This window comes from Mastomys coucha, unplaced genomic scaffold (assembly GCF_008632895.1).
Source record: "Mastomys coucha isolate ucsf_1 unplaced genomic scaffold, UCSF_Mcou_1 pScaffold14, whole genome shotgun sequence".
NCBI classification, from domain to species: Eukaryota; Metazoa; Chordata; class Mammalia; order Rodentia; family Muridae; genus Mastomys; species Mastomys coucha.
The window spans coordinates 70,936,902-70,955,333 of NW_022196896.1; the positions used below are offsets into that span (position 1 = coordinate 70,936,902).

General features: G+C 41.4%; 1 protein-coding gene across 1 annotated transcript; it reads left to right on the forward strand.

Annotated features, from left to right (window-relative positions):
* Positions 1 to 9: 9 nt before the first annotated feature.
* CUNH2orf49 (chromosome unknown C2orf49 homolog) lies at positions 10 to 17,774 on the forward strand. Its single transcript, XM_031367353.1, has 4 exons — positions 10 to 168; positions 1,982 to 2,148; positions 12,828 to 13,200; positions 14,988 to 17,774. The coding sequence occupies exons 1-4, from the start codon at positions 70 to 72 to the stop codon at positions 15,042 to 15,044; spliced, it is 696 nt and encodes a 231-aa protein (XP_031223213.1). The 5' UTR covers positions 10 to 69; the 3' UTR covers positions 15,045 to 17,774.
* The last annotated feature ends 658 nt before the right edge of the window (positions 17,775 to 18,432 follow it).

Sequence of the window (18,432 nt, forward strand, 5' to 3'; positions counted from 1 at the left end):
ACGTCACTTCCGTAACGCTTCCGCCGCAGTGCCTTGTGGGTAGCCGGCCGGGGTCTCCTGGCGACAACCATGGCGGGGGATGTGGGCGGCCGCAGCTGCACGGACGCGGAGCTGCTGCTGCACCCTGAACTGCTATCCCAGGAGTTCCTCCTCCTCACCCTGGAGCAGGTGGGGCGCTCGGGCCCGACCGAGGACGGACGGGCAGCCGGGAGGACAGGCAGGCCTGCGGGAGGCTCGTGGCCGCTCCCTGTCCACAGTGATCCGATGGGGCTTGCCTCCCTTGATCCCCAAAGGAAGCCTCCTGAGAGTGACTGGAATCCCCGGGACATCCTCAATAGCTCGGAAAGGGTGTCTCGGACGACCTCCGCTGCCTGTGTGCAAGCAATGGCCTGCGGAACAGAGAGACTAGGAGGAGAACAGACCGGGAGGGAAGAAGTCTGGGGCAGTCAGGGCTGCATCCAAAACATCTGAAAAATAGTCTGTTAGGTAGCTTCTCGCCTCTCTTAGAGACACTCAAGTCCCAGAGAGATGGACCTACTTCCTAAGATCATTATCAGGACACAGTCACCGTTTGGAGAACGCAAAGCACCTAGCTTTCCATGTGGTGCTTGTGTGTCCCCCAACCCCTGCGGTGTGACCTAAGATAATAGCAGATCATAAGAGAAAAGTGTGATGTTTTATTTTAAAATGACAGAATTGCTGGAAGTTTCTTTAGAGTTTTATGTGGCACGTTTTGTTTTCTATGTGGTTTTTCTTCCCCTCAGCACCATATCTTTCTCTAATTTCTTGGAAGTTCTCAGTCACTATTTTAATAATGACTTTTAACCTGTGGTTCTCAATCTTTTTAATCACACCAGGATAATCAGAGGCTTACTAAAACATATTATTGAGCCCCATCATCTGCTTCTCATTAAGTAGGTTCCAAATGTGCCCCGACACTGCATTTTAACCAGTTCTTGCCGATGACCCAAGGACAACACTTTTAAGCACTGCTACCAGAAGGTAGCCCCTTTAGTTCCATCCAAGCAAATGATGTCCTCTGGGAGTGATGTCCCCTGGGAGTGTTGTCCAAGAGTATTCAGATACCCCCATCCCAGAGTAAATGTAAGTTGAAAGCCAGCAATATACTGTAAGAAAGAAGATAGGATGATCCAACAACTTAAAAATGAAGTCAGACTAAACAGCTGCTGGCATTGTTTTTGTTCTTTCCATTTTTACAAAGCATACATTTCCCCAATTTTTCCTGCGTGTTTTGCATTATTGTGCTCCAAGATGTTGAGAGGGAACTGGAATATGAGAGAGAATAAGTTGTTTAAGTTATTTAGGCATATGTGGTTGGACAGTGAATTGAATGGTGAAAATGGGGTGGGACAGACTGCTGATGGTCTACTGTTACTGTCATCAGAATGGAGAGTTAAATTTCCTTCTGCAGTAGTGCTCTGTGTATGTGTGTGTGTGTGTCTGTGTGTGTTTCTGTGTCTGTATGCTTGTGTGTTTGGGGGCTGGGGGTCTCCATGCTAAAGCCAGTGCTTGGCATACTTAAGGCACTGGGTTCAGATGCCGGCACCAAAACAAAACAAAATGCAAGTCCCCACCACATTAAAAGAAACATGAGAAATAGAACACAGAATGAGACTGAGAACCTACCCCACAGTCTGACTATATCAGTCCCACTTAGTAGCTCATGGACAGAATTTGGTACTTTTTAAATCTGGTTTTCTCAGGCACTGTCCCGTTTTTATTTCTATTAAGAAGGTAGTGATGGTGGTGGGAATGGTCGTCTACGTCTGGACTTGGCCAGCAGACACGGGCAGCAGTCCTCTCTGAGAGCACGTGGTCTAATAATACAGGTTGACTATTATGTGATTGTGAAAATAGCTTTATAATTTACATAAGCAAAGAGCTTTCACCATGTTACTGGACAGGTAGCTTTTAAATTAATGATGGCGTTCTGAAGCTATTTTTGTTTTCTTTCACACAGAAGAACATAGCTGTTGAAAATGATGTAAGAGTAAACAAAGACAACCTTACTGACCTTTACGTCCAGCATGCCATACCGTTGCCTCAGAGAGATTTGCCAAAGAATAGATGGGGGAAGATGATGGAGAAGAGAAGAGAGCACCATGAAGTAAAAGATGAGACCAAAAGGTATTTTTTCTGTGGTTGATAATCTAATCTTTTGTGACTAGGTTTTTGTTTTTTGTGTTTTCCCACCAGGTCATTTATTTGGTCACTGTGGATGAGCACCAAGTACTATGACTGTGGTGGTGCTGACATCCCTTTTTTCATGCTTTAATTGAGAGAAACTTAATCAAGTTGAGGGCCTGCTATGATGGACAGAGATAAATGCTAAGGAGACAGGTGAATCATGGAGGATAATGATAGTCAGCAGCTGCCTGACTGCAGAATGACATCTCAGTAGAAAAAACTGTGAGAAGTAGAGATGTGTCCTATATTCCACACTAAGAGAGTCTGGGTCAGCGATGTGCCTGTCACATTAGTCCAGGGTAGGAGACGGAGGGAGGTGAAATACCGTCTGTGAGTGAACTTGGGCTTGTGGGTCCAGGGAAGCTTGTGAGTTTGGAGGGTTGACCTTTACTCTGAGACGAGAAACTATAAGAAGGTTTCAGGACATCGATGGCCCTACACGATGACTTTTTAAATTTATTTATTTTTACACTCCATATTTTATCCTCCCCAACCACCCTCCCCTTGAGCTGGATCCCACTTTGGGCCTGTCACTGGACCTTCTTTTCTTCAGGTTCCTCTCCACTTTCATCCGTGTAATTCTTTCAGACAGGAACAATTATGGGTCAGAGTTGTGACTGGGGGATGTTACCCCTCCCTCATTTGATGCCCCGTCTTCCTGCTGGAGGTGGGCTCTATAAGTTCCCTCTCCCTACTGTCGGGCATTCCATCTAAGGTCTCTCCCTTTGAGTCCTGAGTGTCTCTCACCTCCCAGGTCTCTGGTGCATTCTGGAGAATCCACACAACCTCCTATCTCCTGAGGATGCCTGGTTCCTTTCTTTCTGCTGGCCCTTGGGGCTTCAGTCCTTTTCCCTCACCCAATACCTGATCAGGTTCTGCTCCCCTCACACAACAGCCCCCCCTGCAACCCCTCCCCTGTCCACTTTCCCTCCCAGGCCCCTCTCCCTCCCCACTTGCTTTCTTTTCTCTCCCAATGGGACTGAGGTGTCCTCACTTGGGCACTTTAGCTTGTTGACCTTTTTGAGTTCTGTGGACTGTATCTTGGGTATTCTGTACTTTTTTTTTTTTTGGCTAACATCTACATATTAGTGAGTACATATTATGCATGTCCTTTTGGGTCTGAGTTACCTCACTCAGGATATTTTCTAGTTCCATCCATTTGCCTGCAAAACTCAGGATGTCCTCATTCTTAATAGCTGAGTAGTATTCCATTATGTAAATGAACCACATTTTCTGTATCTGTTCTTCTGTTGTGGGACATCTGGGTTGTTTCCAGCTTCTGGCTATTACAAATAAGGCCGGTATGAACATGGTAGAACATGTACCTACCCCTGTGGTATGGTGGAGTATCTTTTGGGTATATTCCCAAGAGTGGCATAGCTGGGTCTTCAGGTAGATCTATTTCCAATTTTCTAAGAAACCTCCAAATTGATTTCCAGAGTAGTTGTACCAGTTTGCAATCGCACCAGCAATGGAAGAGTATTCCTCTTTCTCCACATCCTCTCCAACATGTGTTGTCACCTGTGGTTTTTATCATAGCCATTCTGATTGGTGTAAGATAGAATCTCAGGGTCATTTTGATTTGCATTTCTCTGATCACTAAGAACTTTGAACATTTCTTTAGGTGCTTCTCATCCATTTGAGATTCCTCAGTTGTGAATTGTTGGTTTAGTTCTATACCCCATTTTTTTGATTGGGTTGTTTGGGTTTTTTGGTGGTTAGCTTCTTGAGTTCTTTATATATTTTGGATATTAGCCCTCTATCTGATGTGAAGATTTTTCCCAATCTGTAGTTGCCAAATTTGTCCTGTTGACTATGTCCTTTGCCTTACAGAAACTTTCCAGTTTCATGAGGTCCCATTTATCAATTCTTGATATTAGAAGTTGAGCCACTGGAGTTCTGTTTAGGAAATTTCCCCCTGTGCCAATGAATTCAAGGCTCTTTCCCACTTTCTCTTCTATTAGATTCAGTGTATCTGGTTTTATGTTAAGGTCCTTGATCCACTTGGACTTGAGCTTTGTGCAAGGTGACAAATATGGGTCCATTTTCATTTTTCTACATACAGACTGCCAGGTTAGATTAGCACCATTTATTGAAGATGCTTTCTTTTTTCTGTTGTATATTTTTGGCATCTTTGTCAAAGATAAAGTCTCTGTAAGTGTGTGGTGTGGTTTTATTTCTGGGTCTTCAATTCTATTCCATTGATCAATGTGTCTGTTTCTGAACCAATACCATGCAGTTTTTATCACTATTGCTCTGTAGTAAACCTTGAGGTCAGGAATGGTGATTCCCCCAGCGGTCTTTTATTGTTAAGAATTGTTTTTGCTATTCCAAGTTTTTTGCCTTTCCAGATGAATTTAAGAATTGCTCTTTCTGTGTCTTTGAAGAATTGTGTTGGGATTTTGTGGGGTTTGCATTGAATCTATAGATTGCCTTTGGTAAGATGGCCATTTTTACTATGCTAATTCTGCTAATCCATGAACATGGGAGATCTCTCCATTTTCTGAGATCTTCTTCCATTTCTTTCTTGAGAGACTTGAAGTTATTGTCATACAGGTCTTTCACCTGGAATAACTAGAGTTATCCCAAGACATTTTTATATTATTTGTGGCTATTGTGAAGGGACTTGTTTCCCTACTTTTTTGTGTGTTTGTTTGTTTGTTTGTTTTTTGTTTTTCAAGACTGAGTTTCTCTGTGTAGCCCTGGCTGTCCTGGAATTCACTCTGTAGACTAGGCTGGCCTCAAACTCAGAAATCCACCTGCCTCTGCCTCCCAGTGCTGGGATTAAAGGCATGCTCTACCACTTCCCAGCCCCTAATTTCTTTCTCATCCTGTGTATCATTTGTATAAAGAAAGGCTACTGATTTATTTGAGTTAATTTTATATCCAGCCACTTTGCTGAAGTTGTTTATCTGCTGGAGAAGTTCTCTGGTAGAATAATGGGGGTCATTTATGTATACTATCATATCATCTGCAAATAGTGATACCGTTATTTCTTCTTTACCAATTTGTATCCCCTTGATCTCTTTTTGTTGTCTTATTGTTCTAGCTAGCACTTTGAATACTATATTGAATAGATATGGAGAGAATGGGCATCCTTGTCTTGACCCTGATTTCAGTGGGATTGCTTCAAATATGTCTCCATTTAATTTGATTTTGGGTGTTGGTTTGCAGTAAATTGCTTTATTATGTTTAGGTATAGGCCTTGAATTCCTGATCTCTCCAATACTTTTAAGAGTGTTGTATTTTGTCAAATGCTTTTTCTTCATCTAAGGATATGATCATGTGATATTTTTCTTTGAGTTTGTTTATATAGGGGATTACACTAATGGATTTTCATATATTGAACCAACCTTGCATCCCTGGGATGCAGCCTACTTGATCATGGTGAATGATGGTTTTGATGTGTTCTTGGATTCAGTTTGCAAAAATTTTATGAAGTATTTTTGCATCTATATTCATAAGCGACATTGGTCTGAAGTTCTCTTTTTTCGTTGGGTCCTTGTGTGGTTTAGATAGAGTAATTGTGGCTTCGCAGAATGAATTAGGTACTGTTCCTTCTCTTTCTATTTTATGGAATAGTTTGAGGAAAAATTGGTATCAGGTCTTCTTTGAAGGTCTGGTAGAATTCTGCACTATACCCATCTGGCCCTGAGCCTTTTTTGGGTTGGGAGGTTTTTAATGACTTCTTCTATTTCCTTTTGTGATATGGGCCTGTTTAGATGGTTTATCTGATCTTGACTTAACTTTGGTATGTGGTATATGTCTAGAAAACCATCCATTTCATCTAGATTTTCCAGTTTTGTAGAGTGTAGACTTTTATAGTAGGATCTGATGATTTTTTTAATTTACTCCGTTTCTGTTGTTATGTCTCCTTTTTCATTTCTGATTTTGTTAATTTGGATACTGCCTCTGCGCCCTTTAGTTAGTTTGGCTAGGGGTTTATCTATCTTGTTGATTCTCTCAAAGAACCAGCTTCTGGTTTTGTTGATCCTTTGTATTGTTTTCTTTGTTTCTATTTGGTTGATTTGGCCCTGAATTTGACTATTTCCTGCCTTCTACTTCTCTTGGGTGAGTTTGCTTCTTTTTGTTCTAGAGCTCTCAGGTGTTCTGTTAAGTTGTTAGTGTAAGATCTCTCCAGTTTCTTTACCAGGGCACTTAGTGCTGTGAACTTTCCTCTTAGCACTGCTTTCATTGTGTCCCATAAGTTTGGGTATGATGTGTCAACATTTTCATTAAATTCCAGGAAGTCTTTAGTTCTTTCTTTATTTCTTCCCTGACCAAGTTATCATCGAGTAAAGAGTTGTTCAGTTTCCACGTGTATATGGGCTTTCTGTAGTTTTTTGCTGTTACTGAAGACCAGCCTTAGGCCATAGCAATCTGATAGGATGCATGGTATAATTTCAATCTTCTTGATGGTAGAGGGTAGTTTTGTGACCAATTATGTGGTCAGTTTTGGAGAAGATACCATGAGGTGCTGAGAAGAAGGTGTATTCTTTTGTTTTAGGGTGAAATGTTCTGTAGATAATCTGTTAAATCCACTTGGTTCATAACCTCTCTTAGTTTCACTGTGTCTCTGTTTAGTTTCTGTTTCAATGACCTGTCCATTGGTGAGAGTGGGGTGTTGAAGTCTCCCACTATTATTGTGTGTGGTTCAATGTATATTTTGAGCTTTAGTAAAGTTTCTTTTATGAATGTGGGTACTCTTGCATTTGGGGCATAGATGTTCAGAATTAAGACTTTCTCTGCGTGGATTTTCCCCTTGCTGAATATGAAGTGTCCTATTCATCACACTTGATAACTTTTGGTTGAAAGTCCATTTTATTGGATATTAGGATAGTAACTCCTGCTTGTTTCCTGGGACCATTTGCTTGGAAGACCTTTTTCCATTCTTTTACACTGAGATAGTATCTGTCTTTGTTATTGATGTGTATTTCTTGTATGCTGCAAAGTGCTAGATTTTGTTTGCATATCCAGTCTGTTAGCTCATGTCTTTTTATAGATAGTTGAGTCCATTAATATTGAGAGATATTAAAGAGAGATGACTGTCGGTTCCTGATACGTTTGTTTTTGTGGGTGGCTGTATGTGCTTGTGGGTCTCTCTTTTGGCTTTGTTGTGAGATGCTTAATATCTTGTCCTTTCTTTGGTGCAGCTGCCTTCCTTGTGTTGGAGTTTTCCTTCTAGGATCCTCTGTAGGGCTGGATTGGTAGATACATACTGTTTGAATTTGGTTTTATCCTGGAATATTTTGGTTTCTCCATCTATGTTGATTGAGAGTTTTGTTGGGTATAGTAGCCTGGACTGGCATTTGTGTTCTCTTAGAGTCTGCATGATCTCTGCCCAGGCTCTTTTGGTTTTTAGTGTCTCTGTTGAGAAGTCTGGTGTAATTCTGAGAGGTCTACCCTTGTATGTTACTTGTCCCTTTCCCCTTGCAACTTTTAATATTCTTTCTTTGTTCTGTATGTTTAGTGTTTTGATTATTAAGTGATGAGAGTATTTTCTTTTCTGGTCCCATTTATTTGGTGTTCTGTAGGCTTCTTGTACCTTTATGGCCATCTCTTTCTATAGGTTGGGAAGTTTTCTTCTATGATTTTGTTGAAGACATTTTCAGGTCCTTTGATATGAGAATCTTCGATCTCCATTCTGATTATTCTTAGATTTGGTCTTTTCACTGTATCCTGAATTTCCTGGGCTTAGGGTTTTTTTGTTTTGTTTTGTTTTTTAAAGATTTATTTATTATTATACATAAGTACACTGTAGCTGACTTCAGATGCACCAGAAGAGGGCGTCAGATCTCATTACGGGTAGTTTTGAGCCACCATATGATTGCTGGGATTTTTTGAACTCAGAACCTTTGGACGAGTACTCAGTGCTCTTACCTGCTGAACCATCTCTCCAACCCAGGCTTAGGAGATTTTTACATTTTGAATTTTCTTTGACAGTTGTGTCAATCTCTTCTGAGGTATCTTCCTCACCTGAAATTCTCTTCTATCTCTTGTATTCTGTTGGTGATACTTACATCTGTAATTCCTGACCTCTTTCCTAGGTTTTCCATTTCCAGGTTTGCCTCAATTTGTGGGGTTTTTTTTGTTTGTTTGTTTTGTTTTTGTTTTTTTATTGTTTTTACTTCTACTTTTAGGTCTTGGATCCCTTTATTCAATTCCTTCACCTCTTTACCTGTGTTTTCCTGTATTTCTTTCAGTGAGTTATTGATATCCTCCTTAAAGGATTCTATTATCTTCATGAGATAGGATTTTATGTCAGCTTCCTGATTTTCAGGTGTGTTGTTATATTCATGGCTTGCTGTGGTAAGAGACCTGGGTTCTGACGATGCCCATGTTTATTGCTTCTGCTACTTATAGTCTTGCACTTGCCTTTCGCCAGCTGGCTATCCCTGGCATTTGTTGGTCTGGGTGACTGTCTGGAGTCTGCTGGGTTGCTTCATGTCTTCATGTCTAGCAGCCTTGGCTGTAGCAGACCACACATAGGGCCTTCCAACTGGGGGCTCTTCACAGGGGCAGAGAAGCTGCTGATCTGTTGCCCTGGCTGCAGTAGGTCTCCTGGGAGGCCTTCAGACTGTTGGGTCTTCAGTGGAACTATCAAGCTGTTATCCAAATGCTCTGAATGCAGCGGGTCCTCAATTACTCTGAGTGCAGCAGATCCTCTAGGATAGGTCAGGATATTGTGTCTTCATTGGGACAGATCAGCTAAGAGTCTGCCCCAGCAGAAAGGACTGGGTACAAGGTGTGGAAGGGACGGAAGGGGAGTGGTGTTCACAAGGGCAGGGGTTTTGGTGGGTGATGGGCCCTGAATCTGCTGGGGTTCTCAGAAGCAGCTCTGGGACTCCGGAGGTGGGGTGAGTTCTTACAAGGGGCTCAGAGTACTGTGGGTTCTCTAAGATGGATCAGGATATGGTGTCTTCACTGGAGCAGACCAGCCAAGAGTCTGCCCCAGCAGAAAGCACAATGACATTTTTTTTTTTGGAGACAGGGTTTCTTTGTATAGCCCTGGCTGCCCTGGAACTCACTCTGTAGACCAGGCTGGCCTCGAACTCAGAAATCCACCTGCCTCTGCCTCCCACATGCTGGGATTAAAGGCGTGGGCCACCACCGCCCGGCTACAATGACATTTTTTAATAGGATCACTCCCCCTGATGAACCAAGAAGTAACTTAAGGTAGGACTTTTAAAGATGGTGTGCTGTAGAAGAGCTGGCCTTGGTGGCAGGGGCATGGGTGAGCTGGCCCTGCCCCTTGCCACTATGGCATTGGTTAAGAAAGCCAGAGCAGTGCTGGAGAGCTTGCCCTAGTGGTGCGGGTGCTGGAGACTGACCACCTTAGCTACTCCCTGGGCTCAGTTCTAGAGCTTTGAGTTGGCCCAACCCAACATCTACTCCATCTATGAACAGCTGGATTGTGTGAATGCTCTGGTTCTGTAGATCCAAAGGTGCAGGATCTCCATGACACAGGGCAACAACAAGTTATTTGAGAGGGGTTCCAGTAAGGATTTAGTATTGACAGAATAGCAGAAGCCAGAGACCTTGAACCAATACAATGAACATTTGCATTAAAGATGTCTGACAGAAGGGTATACTGTATGATACACTGTCACACACTACAGCATCCATGATGAAATTTTGTTATTTTTTGTTTTTATTTTAGTTATTTAGTTTTTAGTTAGTTTAGGGAGGTTGCAAGGGCAATTGCGAAGGGACAGGGAGATGAGTAGGATTAGGATGCATGATGGGAAACTCACAAAAAATAAAGAGTTAAAAGAAGAAGGAGAAGGGGAGGGTGTGCTGTTATCCAGGCAATAAATGATATTTTTGACTAAGGAATTTGATGAGCTAAAGTCTAGATGTATTTTGAAGGTAGAACCAATAGAATTTGTTGACTTTTGAGGAAAAGAAAAACAAGTCAAGTAAGATCTTAACCTTTTTGACTAATGTGGAAATGAGGAGTGTTACTAAGATTAAAGCACAGTCATCTAATTCTTAAAATATTCCTAAATTTCAGGAAACTAATCAAATTACTTTAAAAAGAAAATTTCATTTGATTAGTACGCTGTTGTTGACTATGTTGTAAGGATGACATTCTAGATCCATGAGTGTTAGTTGTAATGGTGGTGGTGTTGATCAGTTACTTGAGCCTTCTCTTCTTAGGCCCTGTTGTAGACAGTGCCCTAGAGGCCATAGGAGGAAGTTTGGAGAGCTGGGAAAGAGGGAAGATGTAAGTTTAAGCTGACCAGTGGCTTTAATCTCTTGTGAATCTCTCAGCTGAGGTGATTGGGAAACGTGAATGTAGTCAAATATATGTGTGCTCTTAGTCCTCTGGAAAAGAAGTACAAATGTCTCACCTTTGTCAGTAATGATTATGTATCAGTATGGGCTACACACAAGTGCTAACTTTCACAAACCTCTGAATTATGTTATGTGTACCTTTTGTTTTACTTACCTGTTGAGATTCTTAAGTTCAAGCACTATTATTAACACATTCCAGCACTTATCCTAATAATAAGCAAAACATTCAGTGCGGATCATACTTTCCTTCAAAGCTAAGCTTAATAGCCCATAGGTATTGTTTAGAAAAGATCTTTGGCTTTATTTAAGAATTTGCAATTTGGAGGTTGAGGTTTAAAGCTCGGTTATAGAACACTTACCTAGATGGTGTGCAAAGTCTGGGTTTGATACCAGCACTGTAGGGCTCCCAACCCCCCCAGTTCTGCTTGTGAATACACACACAGTTTTACAATTTGAATCTTGAACCAGAGCATTATAGTTGAGATTATCTAAAAGTATCCTGTTTCGGTGAACTCATTATTTGTTTCTATGGAGAAACATGGATCCAGAGGAATGCTATAACTAGCCCTAGGTGAGACACAGTGTGTTAGTTACATTTCTATGGCTGTGATGAAGCATCATGGCCAAGGCAGCTTATGGAAGGAAGAATTTATTTGGCTTATGGTTCCCGGGGAAAGCCCCCACCATCACAGTGGGGAAGCCCGGTAGTAAGCCCTGGGCAGGGTTAGGAACGGCTGAGGGCTCCTATCTCAAACCCCAAACGGGAAGCGGAGAGAGCAACCTCCAAATGGTACAAGTCTTTAAGTTGGTGGTTCCCATCCTGTGGGTCCTGACCCCTTTGGGAATCAAATGACCCTTCCACAGGGGTTGCCCAAGAACATCTGAAAACAGATATTTACATTACAATTCACTAGAGTAGCAAAATTAGTTAAGAAGTAACAATGAAAATATTTTGTGATTAGGGATCACTACAACGTGAAGAACTATATTAAAAGGTCACAGCATTAGGAAGGTTGAGAAGCACTGTGCTAGAGCCCTGTGGCCACATGATGATCACAATTACCTCAGATGATGTAACTGATCAAAGATGAGGGTAGGCATGGAGGCCTCAATGCCTGAATGAAGATGGAGGCTGTGTGTCACAGCACAAGCATGCTCCCTTGGTCTGTGAACACTATGGACTTATTTTACAGTGCGTTTATAGAGTATGTTTGTTTTATAAACAATACATTAGCTTGCTGAAGGTCTAAACAATCTCAGCCTTCACATTCACTCAGCCCTCCCTCAGTGATTCATCCAGAGCAGTTCTCAGTCCTTCTAGCTCCATCTACTGAAAGTGCCTTGTGCTGGTCACTATTGCTCATCTTCTGTATCTTGTCTTTATTCTGTGTTTTCTATACTTATGCATGTTTAAGTTCACAAATATTCACAATTACCTGCAGTGTTCAGGCCTGTGCTTTGGAGCAGTGAAATGCATGTTTAAGTTCACAAATATTCACAATTACCTGCAATGTTCAGGCCTGTGCTTTGGAGCAGTGAAATGAACCAGTTAACCAATGGGCATGAAGACTCATCAGATCCCATGATTACAATAGGACAGATATTTTAATCACTGATGAGAAAGCATCCAGACCTTGGAAACACTTGATGACTGTAGTAGAGTTTGCTTTGTTGTTTGTGGACTACTGCTCCGGGAATCTTGGAACTGAACTGTCTTGTAGTTTCTCTTGTAAAATAATGCTTGTGATCACATGGTCAGGATAGCAATACTAATAAGCTGCTCTTTTTTTATGGAGCTAATTAATATTTGTATTGTTATTTTCTGTTTCTTTGATAAAGCACCAAGATAGCAGTTTGTAGACAGAATGGCTTATTTGGGCTTATGAGGTGGTCTTTCCCTTAATCCAGAGCGATGAGTCCATCTGGCATGAAATCTTGGCAGCCAGCAGTAAACAGTTGTGAGCTCCCATCTTGAATTGCAAGCAGGAAATAGAGAACAAACTGGGAATGGCAGGAGTCTTTGAATTCTCATAGCCCTCCCCCATTGAGGTACTCCTCTAGAAAGGCCACAGATCCTACACTGCCCAAACAGCAGCGCCTGCTGGGGACCAAGACTATGAGGGACGTCTCATTATTAACGATAATGATATTTCTTACAAATAAATATTTTGTACTTTAAAGCACTAGAAAATTGTTTTTTGGAGGCCTGGGAGTCTTATTTCCAATTATTTCCTTTACCACAGTCTGCTTACTAAACCTTGTTGCTTATTCATCTGCCAGCCTATGTGGTGCTTTACAAGAGAACATCTCTCTGCTTTCAGGAGTAATGCTGTAGATGGATTAAGGAAAAGACCCCTCATTGTGTTCGATGGGAGCTCAACAAGCACAAGCATCAAAGTGAAAAAGACGGAGAACGGAGCAGACGACCGGCTCAAGCCTCCTGCCCAGACAGGCTCCACCAGTGATACCTTTCGGAAATCACCAAATTCCTCTAGGATTTCACCCCTAGTTTTGTTTTCCAATTTGCCTGTGAACAATAAAATGGAGCACAATAATAATGACACTAAACAGAACCATGACTTAACATATAGGAAAAGTCTTTCGGGTCCAGTGAAGTCGCCACCTCTGTCCCCTCTTGGAACTACTCCTGTGAAATTAAAGCGGGCTGCTCCTAAGGAAGAGGCAGAGGCCACAGTAAGTGTGGGGGTGGGTTCCATATTGAGCATGCACTGAGCATCCACCCTGTAGCCTCAGGTCAGCTGGCTGTGCTTGTTTCCTTTTGGGGGTGAATAGGGTGCTAAAAACAGGCTTATTTCCTTTAGTGCATTATGATCTGAAAACAGTATAGAGTTTAAAATTTGGCTCCATGTCAAACTATAATGGAACTTTTGCTGACATTCTTTCTTTACTATACTGATAAAAGGATCACCCTGAGACCAGTCCCTGCAGCAGGGAAGGCTTAGTGGTCTCACCTGCTCAGAACCCAATGTCACCCTGAGGGGGATGCTACCTCACCTACCCAGGCTCTCCCTTCCTCCCCAGTCTACCCCAGTAGGTATTCCTACTTGACTCTACAGTGTGCATTCCTGGCCACGCCAGACTGCGGAACAGAGGGTGAGGTTCCTATAGTTCAGTAAGTGCTGTTCCAGGGTGGGCGGGCACTGCTGGAGAAGAGAGTGCATGTGCTCCTACCTGACTCTATAGACCACAGTGCCCAGTTGCTGCCCTGGAATCCTGCAGTGGTCTGGTTCTTATATCCTGTAGCTCATATATTTGAATCCTGGAATTTAAAAATCTACAATGATTATTGTTTTTGAAAGTTCATTAAATTTCTTTCTATGTAAAATGAATGCAGAGAGGCAGATTTCATAAAAATTTCTCTTTCCGTCTTGGAATCAAAAAGCTGAATACTCCTTTGTTGGTGAGGTCCAGAATGCTCTTGTCTAGGGCAACACATTTATAAAGTAGTATTTGGGCCTAGGCTCTAAGTCTGTTTGTACCATTAACCTACCTTTGAATCTACTCTTCCCTAAACAGCAGATTACTTAACTTTGGAAGGATAGAGGAACTCTAGGGCGGGGTGTGCCTCTTACGTATGTGTGTTCTGTTTTGAAGCATCTGGATGCTTGGATTTTATGTCACAGCTACATGAACATTTTCAGTTAAGTGGCCAGACTGTACTGTTATTACAGAGCATATGCTGGACACCAACCTCCTTACATACTTATTTTAACCACTTTTGTGAGATAAAAATGTGGGATGAAAAGAGAATAATCCGAGGCTGGAGAGATGGCTCAGCCATTAAAAGCACTGACTGCTCTTCCAGAGGTCCTGAGTTCAATTCCCAGCAACTACATGTGGCTCACAACCATCTGTACTGGGATCCAGTGCACACACTCTTCTGATGTATCTGAAGACAGTGACAGTACACTCGCATATATTAAATAAATAAATAAATAAATAAATAAATCTTTTTTAAAACTAATTTTAAAAAAAGAAAAAATAATAGTCCATCTGAAATACTACTACAATGAGGAGTGAGCCTTTGAGGCATATGTATTTACACAACCATAACCTTTATATATACATATAGAGACATATAGATAGGTATTACCTTAGAAATGTAAATATTTAACGAACATGTTTCATGAAGTTTAGACTGTGACATCAGGGAGGGAGGTGGGCTAGGATCTTCAAGGGAGGCCTATTCTCTCTACCTTCTGTAGTTTCTGGTTCTCCCATTTGTAGGATAAGGTTTAGGGTGTGTGTGTGTGTAAATGATCTTGATGTAGACCCTTTGAGAACCACAGAATAGATAAATGGGAGCCAAGAGACTTACTTGATAATCAGAGCATCGTTCCCACCAGAGGGCAGCAGTGCTCTTGCTTTGGTGGACGTGTAGCCAGCCTTGACTGGGTGAGTGCTCATTTGAACTTCTGAGGCATCTGCTGTTATAAACTGTTTCTGTTCCTGTCTTCTAGAATCACCTGAAGCCTCCAGAAGCAAAGAGGAAGATACAGCATGTTACATGGCCGTGAAAGGAAGCCTCCAAAATATAAATAGAGCTGCAGCTGCAGTTTTCAGATGAGTCCACAGCATTTACAGAGGTCCTGAATACTGTGGGGTTTTCTCGAGGTTTAAAATAGGTTTGGAAAAAATGAGTCTTTCCCTTCTCTTTCTCCCTCCCTCTATTCCTTCTTCCTTTCCTTACAATGTCTTGATTTTCATGTCCCAATTAGGGAAGAATTTCTTTTTAAAATACAGCTTTGTACACATCCTCTATAAATTTCTTTTCCTAAGCAGAAGCATAAAGCAGTTCACAGTATTGTGGTAAATATTGCCACCTGCATCTTGAACAGTTCGCCAAGAACAGTTGATGGAAAAGCTTTCTGTTCTTCAGTTATTTGTGCCACATTGTCCCACGGAAAGCCAAAGGGAAGTCAGGGCTTGCCCGCCATTCCTCCCTCTCAAGGGCAAAAGCTGCTATGTCTTTAGAATGTTCCTGGCTTACGGGGACCTTGCCTACTCTTTTCTTATGTGGCTTGAGTTCTCACTGTGAGTTCAGCTATTTCTTGTATGAGCTTTATCTTTTTAAAATGAGGCTGATTTCAAAGTCTTTAGGCTGGGTGATCATGTTAGAGGCAGTACTTTGTGTCAGAAAGTTTGGGAATGATGGGTCCTAGAATTCTAAACATGAGAAAATCCAGAACATGTGGCAGTGGTGGTGGGGTGCTTATCAGTATACTGTGGAGTCGGCAGTTGTCCTTGTCGGGACGCTGGAGTTGGAATTCACTGTAGAATGCAGCAGGAAGTGGACTCTGCTGAAGGGGTTCATGTGCTATAATACAGCTTCCTGCAGAGCTGACCTGTGCAGGGTTAAGTGATGGTCTCTTTATTTTTGTGCAAGTAGCATTATCCACTTGTATAATGCAGGCAAATGAGAAAATACTGTTTGCTTTACGTTCGTGATGTCTAGTGTCTGCTCCTTCCTTTATATTTCTAACTGAGAGCAAAAGATACTTCTTAGTCTTTTCCATGTATAATCTTCAGATTGTTGGTTTGCCTCGTTAGTCATCTCCTTTCTTTGATTTGTTAAAACAACCATTTTAGTTCATTTATCAGAATAGCCTTACAAAAAATAATTCAGCCTTGCAGGTAAGTACTGTTCTTAGACGTCAACCCTGTAGTTTTTAAGTGTTCTGCTTTTTTTTTCAGACTAAATTTGTACACATAAGACAAGATTTATGATATTAAGTGTTGCATGAATTGTTGATGCTACCAGTAACATTTTAAATACATTGTTATCTGCAGGGTTGATAAGTTAATATTGTTGAAAGGAACTGTGCTCCTATATTTAATCGTCAAGGTAGATTTTAAACGTGCAGCTTTTAGAGTACAACAACACATTGTATTTTATATTCAGTTGACCTCTCTGCTTCTACCGGCGTTTCTCTCTTTAAGGAGAGAGTTAGCCATTTGACAGTTTTAAGTCAGTGGGAACTTATTTTTAGTTACTCAGTGAAATTAATTTTTAATTTGTATATTTAACTTACAGAGTAGGTTGGTAATAACAGCTGAACTGTGTAACATTGTTGCTTCAAATTGAAGTTTATACTATGAACATTCAGCATCTACGCTCACATAGCAGCATATTATTGAGCTGTCTTAAGTTTGAGAAGTGGAGAAGCATTGACCCATGCACTGTGGATTACGTAGTGCCTCCGTCGTGGAGCACCATGCCCCTGAAGGGATCATGGAACTGGCTTCCTCCATGTGATGAAGCATGCCGACTACTGGGAGTCTGGAGCAGCAGCACTGGGAGTGTTGTTCTGAAGTAGTGTTTCAGTTTGGGTTAAAAGGACTCGATGAGAGTGGTGAACAGTTGTGGAGTAAGTTTACTTAGTAGTGTACAGGGTTAGTATTGTTGCTTTTGTTCTGTATTCCAGTGAGGCAAGCTATTCTTACTCCTGGGTTGGGCAAGTGAATGGCACTCGAGGCAGTGGGAAGCTCTTGGGGTACGAAAGGCACCACATCTACCATCAGTAAGTCAGCCTCATTCTTTTCCCCACTTTGTGTATCCTGGTCTCTTTCCCATTCTCCTTCCTCTTTTCTCTAGGTCTAAGCTTCAGACCTAGATTTACAGATTGTATTGTGTCTGTGACCTTGCTCCATTCACTAAGGGGTGAAGACAGTCTGACCCCAGTCTTCTTACATCTGAGGGGGTCATAGACCACTGTGTGGATCCTACAGTCTGGAATCCTGTAGCACCAGGACACTAAATTACTTCCCAAAGGTTGTCACAGCTCATAGTTTTCCAGAGTAGCCTTATTAGTTTAGGCAGCTGCCAGACACTTGGAAGAGTGGCTCACTACTGCCATAAGGCTGTATTTGCTGGTATTAAAATTCCTCAGAATTGAAATTTTCATTTGAAATTCTGTTTTGGTTGACTTAAGTTTGAGAGACAGTTCTAAAACTGATGTAGAGACTCATTCAACAGCAATGACCTTTTAAAAACTTACATTAAGTAAAACTGCCAGTAGATTAAATCATCCCCATATGTAAGAGCTTTCTCTACTTACTACTGTGGAATTTGAGCATTGTTGAGAGGCTACTAATTGGTCAACATGTTTTTAAGTGTGCTTTTATTAAATGCTTGTGTAAGTTTTGTAATTCAGTATAGAAAAGGTTGACCTTGTAATGTACATTTTTTGTATGTATAGTCTTTTAAGTAGCCTTGTCCTTATTTAAATAAACTGAATAAAACTGTCTTGAGCAGACCTGTCATTTACAATACAAATAAAATGAAAAAATATTCCTATAACTTATGTGACTGAAGAAACTGGTTCAGGAAGTGCCAATATGTGTGACATAATCTTATCCACATTCAAGCAGCCTAGTTGTGTTCCCTTTTGTGAGCAAGAGGGCAGTTAGTGATGTCATGTTTAAGATATCTTGATTGACATGAAGATGTTCATCCCCAATGTTCCTAAGTAATAAATGGAACAAAGCAGAAACTTAGTTGAGGCCCTTAAGGGGAAGTGATCTGAAGTGAACAGCTGATCTCCCATCTGGGAAGGGTGGGTGCTTTTCTGAGGCAAGTTCTACCTCAGCCCTCTCGCTTGTACCTCCTGAGTACTGAGTATAGCCCTACCTTATGTGACAATTCCTTAACTGGGATCTTCATGTTACTGCATTTGAAGACTGAAATTCTAAATCAAGTAACATGGAAAACACTATGGTAATTTTCTATTTCGAACCAAAAAGAGCAAAGACAAAGGCCTTCTTGCACTAGTGTGTTTTATGAACTGAAATGATTTTTATTTTTTCAATTGTTTCAAAACTTAGTTGATTTTCTTATTGTGAAATAAAGATGTGAGTCCTTGTGTATATTTAATTCCCTCGGGTTGTGTATCTTAGGGCTGAGTG

Bases quoted from the DNA above. Each gene is read 5' to 3' on its own strand.
- CUNH2orf49 (XM_031367353.1), top strand. From the start codon at position 70: ATGGCGGGGGATGTGGGCGGCCGCAGCTGCACGGACGCGGAGCTGCTG. The intron at 2,149-12,827 runs GTATTTTTTCTG...CTCTGCTTTCAG, and splicing joins GTAAAAGATGAGACCAAAAG to GAGTAATGCTGTAGATGGAT. The intron at 13,201-14,987 runs GTAAGTGTGGGG...CCTGTCTTCTAG, and splicing joins AGGAAGAGGCAGAGGCCACA to AATCACCTGAAGCCTCCAGA.